This window comes from Tribolium madens, unplaced genomic scaffold, assembly GCF_015345945.1.
Source record: "Tribolium madens isolate multiple individuals breed KSU strain unplaced genomic scaffold, Tmad_KSU_1.1 Scaffold_96;HRSCAF=242;Tcas5.2_LG5, whole genome shotgun sequence".
In the NCBI taxonomy this organism is placed as follows: domain Eukaryota; kingdom Metazoa; phylum Arthropoda; class Insecta; order Coleoptera; family Tenebrionidae; genus Tribolium; species Tribolium madens.
Window position 1 is genome coordinate 4,980,564 of NW_025401068.1, and position 8,129 is coordinate 4,988,692.

At 38.8% G+C, this 8,129-nt stretch overlaps 3 protein-coding genes across 4 annotated transcripts; 1 reads left to right on the top strand and 2 right to left on the bottom strand.

Annotated features, from left to right (window-relative positions):
* The first annotated feature begins 114 nt into the window (after positions 1 to 114).
* Positions 115 to 1,114, top strand: LOC123013172 (synaptobrevin homolog YKT6). Its single transcript, XM_044411558.1, has 3 exons — positions 115 to 481; positions 539 to 810; positions 861 to 1,114. The coding sequence occupies exons 1-3, from the start codon at positions 292 to 294 to the stop codon at positions 996 to 998; spliced, it is 600 nt and encodes a 199-aa protein (XP_044267493.1). The 5' UTR covers positions 115 to 291; the 3' UTR covers positions 999 to 1,114.
* LOC123013170 (protein shuttle craft) lies at positions 1,115 to 4,516 on the bottom strand. 2 transcript variants are annotated; one of them, XM_044411555.1, is made up of 5 exons: positions 4,296 to 4,516; positions 3,637 to 4,235; positions 2,778 to 3,586; positions 1,774 to 2,726; positions 1,115 to 1,716 (listed from the first exon to the last, which is right to left on the bottom strand). In XM_044411555.1, the coding sequence occupies exons 2-5, from the start codon at positions 4,232 to 4,234 to the stop codon at positions 1,173 to 1,175; spliced, it is 2,904 nt and encodes a 967-aa protein (XP_044267490.1). In that variant the 5' UTR covers position 4,235; positions 4,296 to 4,516; the 3' UTR covers positions 1,115 to 1,172. The 2 variants fall into 2 exon arrangements, with proteins under 2 accessions (XP_044267490.1, XP_044267491.1); XM_044411556.1 differs by having other exon boundaries at positions 3,637 to 4,249.
* A 49-nt stretch (positions 4,517 to 4,565) lies between these two features.
* Positions 4,566 to 5,874, bottom strand: LOC123013171 (hydroxyacid oxidase 1). Its single transcript, XM_044411557.1, has 3 exons — positions 5,710 to 5,874; positions 5,497 to 5,648; positions 4,566 to 5,440 (listed from the first exon to the last, which is right to left on the bottom strand). The coding sequence occupies exons 1-3, from the start codon at positions 5,844 to 5,846 to the stop codon at positions 4,626 to 4,628; spliced, it is 1,104 nt and encodes a 367-aa protein (XP_044267492.1). The 5' UTR covers positions 5,847 to 5,874; the 3' UTR covers positions 4,566 to 4,625.
* Between the last annotated feature and the right edge of the window lie 2,255 nt (positions 5,875 to 8,129).

The following is an 8,129-nucleotide window of genomic DNA, read 5'->3' on the forward strand; positions in this document are numbered from 1 at the left end:
TATTACCGATATTTAACGTCTCATATTTATTATATTCTATTATTCTATTTAATTAATTTTATTTAATTAAAAAAAATATAAATGTTGGTCAACCTGAGATCAACGTCATCTGTCAGTAAAAAATTAACACCTGTCAAATTTCATTATTCGTTCTGTGTTTATTAAGAGATTATGTTTATTTAATTGGTTTACAGTAAACTTTGTGATTTAACTTTTAGAAAGACTCAAGTAAGGTATACGTGAGACATGTTTAATGTAATTGTGTTTTAATTTTCAAAAAAATCATTAAATATGGTCAAGTTATATTGTATCAGTGTTTTGTACAAAGGACCTACAAGTGCAACATGGTTAAAATCAGCCTTTGACCTACAAAGTTTTAGTTTTTTTCAACGAGGATCAGTGGAAGAATTCATGACATTTTTTTGTAAAACAATCGTAGAAAGAACAATACCTGCATCACGTCAGTCTGTAAAGGAAGGAGGTTTTTTCCATAAACACTTAAAATCATAATCAAACTAATGGTGTAACACTTTTTTAGAATATATGTGTCACGTTTATGTCAGAGCCGATAATTTAGCCGGCGTTGTTATATCAGATCACGAGTACCCTACAAGGGTTTCACACACTTTAATTACTAAGATTTTGGACGAATTTAGTCAAAAGATTCCTGCTTCAAGTTGGCCGAATTTAACAGAACGCGAAGTTGCATTTCCGCAACTCAACACTTATTTATCCAAATATCAAAATCCTCGAGAAGCAGACGCTATGACTAAAATACAAGAGGATTTGGATGAAACTAAAATAATACTAGTAAGTGGATTTTTATTCGTTTTTGGTATTATAGCGTGTCTATTTTCCAGCACCATGCAATTGAAAGTGTACTTCAACGCGGCGAAAAACTGGACGACTTAGTGTCCAAATCTGAAGGATTAAGTATGCAGTCGAAAGCATTTTACAAAACGGCTCGCAAAACCAACAGTTGTTGCACTTTTAGTTAAAGCATTCCTTATTTACCCCAATTATTTAACGTCCTGGAGATTTGGATGTTCATATATCTGATTATTGTTAAATGTTGAATGTATACCTATTTACGACAATAAATGTAATGAACGCATTTTTTACAAACCAATTTATTAACCTTCAAAAATACTAAACATAATACGTTATAAACATTACACTGGGGGGTTATCGAAATAATCCACGGTTTCTCCTGGTGGCGTACTCCTCTGTCCCCTTCCGGGCAATTTCAAGGCAACAGTTTCCGATTTCCCTAACGTCCCTTTGCTCAAAACCGGCCCTGGAACTTTCCTTTGCCCGTTTTCCCTTTGAATAAACTCTAATAGACTCATACTCGGCAACCAAGACTTATCTTTGAAAGCTGTCGCGACGATATTTCTGTTTGGCTCTGCATCGTAAGCGGCGCTTTCGCACCCGAAATGTTCACAATATTCGTGCACAAAATGTCTTTTATCCCTATTCATTGACTCGAAAGAATATGAACGACTCTTCTGTTTGCTCTGCTTGGCCAATTGAACTAGCTCGGTTAATTTATCGTGGACTTTTTGGCAAAACTGGGAGTCTTTCTTCGCCCAATTTCGCATAAAATCGGAATAACGGGGAGTTAGCTTTTGACTCAAATCGGGATTGCGGATCTGGAGACCTATAGCTAGGCGCCGGTTGCGTTCGAGAACCCGACATTCTTCCATGCATTCCAATCTGAAAATAAAAATTTAATTAGGACACCTTGTATACTACAAAAATAAAAAAAAATACATTTTTAAAATTGATGGTCTTTTGGGTTTGTTAACAATATCGCTGATATCCACAGCTTGATCTTTTAATAAATCGGCCATTTTGTCCTTCAAACTCGCCATTTCGATCTCCTTGTACGCCTCGGCTAACTCAATACAAGGCCTTGTCGCTTTCTGCAACCCACAAGGGCACGTGACCGGTACCATTTGTTTGCAGGGCGTGTCTGGACACGCCCCTTCGTGACACGTGACTCCGCATGGATGCCCGCATTGAACTCTCTTTACGTTACATTTCTGTTTACACGGCAAAGGACACGCTCCCAAATGACAAGGCTTGTCACACTTGTGTGCCCCACATGGCATTGCTTTCCCACACGGCAGTCCACAACTGAAATCCTCTTGGTAGCACGGAATGGCCGACCTCTGCTCGTGTTTCCCGTAACACCACCTTTTGCATAAGACGGTACAGGGTGGACACGCCCCCGTGTGACAGGCGTGATTGGCGTCATGGCCACAAGGGCGTGGCCTAGAACACGGATTGTTGCAAGGAGGCGGTTTCGTTCCGCACGGAATTGGCGGGTACAAAACGTTAGCTCCACACTCGCAATACAATTCGTCGAAACTGGTCTCTATGCACGGTGGGCACCGCCCACTATGACACGTCCTCTCGCAACGGTGTTGACCACAAGCGAGCATATGGTTGCAAGGGAGGGGACAGATGTGCTCGATTTCAATACAACAGCGTTGATTGCAACGATGTTTGCCACAGAGGCGTTTCTTGGTACATTTTTTCTCGCATCGGGCATCGTCGGCTTTCGTCGTCACTTGTCCGCAGGGGATTTCCCGGTCCATGTGACCGCAGCGACAACGAATCAAAGTCGTGAGGGGACATGGAGGACAAGGACCTTCGTGACAAGGAAGTTTACAGGAGTGGGGGGCTGCGGGTTGCCCACAATTTAGTATTTTCCCACAAATCTGAAACAATAATTAAATTAAAGAAAATTTTAACAAATTTAATTAAGTTACTTTATCACAGCAAGGTATAGGATCCAGACACGATTCTCTTCTCTCTTTCAATTCAGTCCTCCCGCAAGGACACGTCTTAACCTCCTCCACATCTCTAAGACACACCTCACAATCCCCTTCGTGACACACCTTGGTGCATTTGTGATTCCCACAACTCAAACCCTTTCCACAAAGTTCCCCACATGAATAATTCTCCGCCCCTTTGAACTCTTCCCTACATTTCACTTTACGCCCCACCTTCCCGCAGTAACAAATCTGTCGCAACTCCCTGTCGCATTCCATACATGGCCCCACGTGGCACTTCGCCCTGCATTCATGCACCCCACATGACAATTTCTTCCCACAAATGGCCCCACAAACAATTTCGGTATCAGCGCTGCATTTTACGGTTTGTGAGGTGACCCCACATCCGCAGGGCTTTGCCACCATAGCGTTACAATCTGGACAGGGCCCCGGATGGCACAGAATGGTGCATTTGTGGTCACAACGGCGCGTTTTTTCACACAATTCGCCACAAGCATGCGGGACTACGCCCGGAAGGGGCCGTGGCTCCACAGTCTTGCCGCAGTAGCAAGTGTACTGTTTAGGAATGTCGCTACAGACATTTTGACAAGCTGGACAACGCCATCCAGAATCCAGTTTTGAGGAGTTTGCCCAGGCGATGGTACAGTTGAGGTGGAAGATATGGTAGCACTGCTGACAAGTCCAGATTTTGTCAGTGTGTTTGATTTTTTCGCAACAGACGAGACACTCGAGTGTGCGACGCGAGAGCATCTGCTCAAGACGTTCACGCTGCGAGGCTGCGTCAACTGTAAAACAAGTTGAACGTTGGGCAATCTATAGATTTAAAGATACTTACACTTCTTTTGCACGTTGTTAGTGCACTTGCGATTTGTGTTATTTGAACGCCAATCTCGGCCACTAGCCCCATTATCCTCGTAACTCCTATTAGCCTTCCCATATTTTCCATACCCTCTCCCATCATAAAAATCATACTTATCCCTACTTCTATAATTATTCCTATATCTACTGTTACTATTTTGACTCCTTCCGTCTTGTTTCTGATTAAACTTATCTACTTTTTCATCATTTTCTAGACACTTCTTTTGTTCAGGCTTACTCCTAGTAAACGTGCGTCCACTTCCATACCTTTCATTCTTCCTTCCGTTATTCCAATTCTTCCTTTCATTCGTTTTTTTCTTAGTTCCGGCTCCAACATCCTCATTAGAGGGATTTGGGGCCCAATTATTAGTCACCTGACTGGTTCCAGGCTGTTCCAGATAATTATTCTGGTACGTTTGCCCATCATAATAATTGTAACCCGTATTTACGGCACTGAAGTTGGCACCATTAGGATCATTATAATAAGACATGTTGTTGAAATATTGAACATATTCTGGATTACATCCTGGAAATCCTCCATTCATCTGATCTTCGTAGGGACCCCAATACGACATACTACACGACAAAATCTGGTCAGAACTAAGAGCAAACTTAATTGAAGTTAATTATATTTACCGTTTAGTGCAATAATTTCGTTCAGTTGTGTAATTTATTGCAAATTACGTGGGGTAAGATTAGTTGAGCTTACAAATTTTGACAGTGGAAAAAATGACAGATGACAGATAAGAATGTGAACATTACCGAAAAGGTGATTTTTAGAGTATTTTTAATCAAATAAACCGGAACCGGGAATAACATAACAATTACGCGTTTAGGGTTATTAAATATGTTGCCTTAAAAGTAGGAATTTTGGGGGCAAAGGAAATAAACAAATTTGCGCATGACTGTCCTTGACACCGAAAACGTATATTTGGTTGCCTATACTTAATTACATAATCACATTTTTTATAATTTGTTATAATAACTCTCATGTACGACCATCCTGTGGTCAATATCCCTCACAGTAGCACACCCTGTAATAGCCATGGCATAATCAAGTTCGGTTTTAAGTATATTTAGGATTTTCTTGACCCCTTCTTCTCCACTGTGGGCCAGGCCCCATAGGGCCGGTCTTCCAAAGAACACCATCCTTGCGCCCAATGCTAAAGCTTTGAAGACGTTAGTACCGTCAGTGATGCCCCCATCCATATAAACCTCGACTCTGTCTCCAACCGCTCGCACAATCTCTGGGAGAGCCTCAATCGAGGCTGGTGTCCCATCAACCTGTCTGGCTCCATGATTCGAAACCAGTATTCCCTGTACCCCCAAATCTGCCGCAATAAGAGCATCTTCAGCCGTCAAAACTCCTTTCACAACAATTGGTAGTTTAGTGAAACTCTGGAGCCACTTGATGTCTTTCCATTCCAAGCTTTGGTCGAAAAGTCGGTTCACATAGTTGTTGAGACCAGAACCGGACTCGGTTTGGTTAATACCGGTGGCTTTGTCGCCAGCAAAATTGGCGAATTTAAGATGCGGGGGCAAGACAAATTTATTACGAATGTCGGCGAGACGCAGCCCGAACATGGGGGTGTCGACGGTGAGGACTAGGGCTTTGAAACCGGCCTTTTCGGCCCTTTCGACCAGTCTGCGGGTGACGTTTCGGTCATTGTAGATGTAGAGTTGGAACCATTTGGTACAGTAGGGGGCCGCTTGTGCCACTTCTTCAATGCTGCTAGTTGCTATGGTGCTTAAAGTGAAGATGGTACCCATGGCCTGAGCAGCTAAAAAATATTTTTGTTTTGATTATTTTGATTTTGATGTTGAGAAAAGGTTTTACCTCGAGCATTGGCACACTCGCCCTCTGGGTGGGCCATCCTTTGCATAGCCGTGGGGGAAATCCCGATCGGAATTTGGACTTTCTCGCCTAACACAGTGGTCGAAAGGTCTCTTTTGGCAACGTTTCTTAAACATCTTGGCCTAATTTTGTACCTAAACACAAATAAAACAATTTAATTTTTCTTTGTAAATTAAAAAAATTCAAAATCTTTACTTGGAGTAGGCTTTCCTATTATGAGCCAAAGTCTCTTCGGCACCAGCCCCACTTCGATAGTAATCGAGAGCATTTCGTGGCAAGACATTGAAAGCATGTTTTTCAAAGTCTTTGACACAAACTATTGCCTCGCTCATTTTTTCTTGGTTGTTTCGTGGCGACTGAATGCTTGCAAATGAAGAAAAATGTATATTATTTTGTACGTATTCTGATGACCAATAATTGACCCTAACATGATTAAGTTATCGTTGTTTATACTGATATTCTATTATAAAGCACGCGAAGGACATATGGAAGACGTAAATTGATAGTTTTCCGCTTGTGGGGGGTAAGAGTCGGACTGAGTTAGTTAATTTTTATCATTTTTTGCATGAATTATTCGTATAACGTGATGACATGCAAATTCTTTTGAAGTTTATCGATTCACTAAAATTTTTCCGATGTGTGAAGAAATCAGAAAAATCGATAAATGAGAAAAAAAATTAATAACAAATTTAAACAAATTAAAATATTGTCTTATTTATTTACACAAGAAACAAAATAATACACCTTATCTCCAGTTGCAATGCATTTTAAGGACAGTAAACATAATAAACAAATGTACATACAGTGTGTCCCCGGATTGAGTTTATAAGAGGAAATTTTTTTTAGCTTTCATTTTACGCCAAAACTGCAAAGGAAAAACATTTTTTGCTTCACCTGAAACGAGCAAATCTGAACTTAAAACTTCATTATTCTGATTCACTAAAAAGAAAAAATAACACTACCAACAAGCATTTTGTAACTGAGAAGAAAACAGTTATTTTTTGTTCAATTCTATGTGCTAAACTCAAAAATAATAAAGAAAATTCCATAGCACGTCAGATTTTAAAGTTAGGCATTTTAAGATATCATATGTAAGTATGTTCGACAAAATCGCCGAAAAACGAAACACTTGAAATTCATTTTCTCCATTCTCATTTAAATTTTTTTCCCCCAAATTTGGGTGCCGTTAGTGACGAGCAAGGGGATTAGGATATATTGACGATGGAAAAGAAGTACCAAGGGAGAAGGGATCCACCTATGATGGGGGATTACTGCTGGTTCCTGATAAGGGAAGTTAAAACACCCTGCAAAAGAAAGTCAGCTTTTGCAAAAAACTCATCTACAACAGATTTATGTTACATCTTTCAAAATTGTTCTTGTTTAGTAAATCAATTAATTTAATGAACAATTTTTACTATAAAATTTGAGAAAACTATTTTCCTGTAACTTAAAATCTGTACGTGATGGAGAATTTTTCTTATCAAATTCGTAATTAGGGATGTTAATGTACCCTGACACGTGTCAATAGGTCATTATAAAAAAAAAATGTTTTTTTTCCCTCTTCTGTTCTGTTCTTCCCTCAATCTGTTGACATACTGTTGTATATTGACTCCATCAAATTCTTTAGCAAATCTTAAAAAAATTAAATTATTATAATCATTTGTCAAAAAATTTGGTTGGGACAAGTTAAGGGAGTCAATTTACTATAAAAACTTATCAACAAAAAAAACTTACTTTGTTCAACTACTGAAACAAAGGTAGCGTTTTTATTTCGAGGCTTGTTGGTTGAGAATTATTACGAGTAGATAAACAATATTTTTTGTATAGTGATTATGAAGGTTAAATTTTCATCAAAGTTATACTTTTTCAAACGATTTCTATAGTTATTTCTATACTTTCTATAGAGTTCGTTGCGATACGTTAAGTACGATTTGATTTATCAAACTGATATCTTTTTGGTCTTTGGGGTTCTTGGGGTTATCGCTACGCAAAAAATGTTGTGTACAACTCGTTTTGAAAGTCCTTTTTTTCAGTCATTTGCTTGATTAACTCGGGCAGAGCCCTCGTTAATCAAATGCAAATTCGTGAAAAAAAGTAGGTATGACTTTCAAAACTAGTTGTACCAATAACTATTATCATCGTGTATAATACAATATTTTTTCTATAGCAGGACTTAGAGTTTAAGAGAAAAAATATAATTTCAAACAAAAAATACAATTTTTGAATTTCTCAATGCGAAACGTCAGATTATTTTTAATAGATTTAAAGCAAGTTTAAGCCTTGTTGAGTCTAATTTGAAGAATAAAATGTTGTATTCAACTCTTTTGAGTGTAAATCGGACGCTTTATTCCACCTCGTGGATGATAAAATTTGTAAATTTAAATGAATAAAATATCCTTGCTGTTAAAGTGTTACTTTATCTACCCTTGCAGTTAAAGTGCTAGGTACTTTATTTAGAGTTGATAAAGAAATAGTTTAACATCTGTTATAGAAAAAAGTAATACTATAAAACATTGTAACGTTTAAATAAAAATAGAAGATGAGATGATTAAAAATCACCGTACAAAATTCGGGTGCGGGACGGTCAGTGTCTAGGGGTCAAGTTAAGAGCCAGC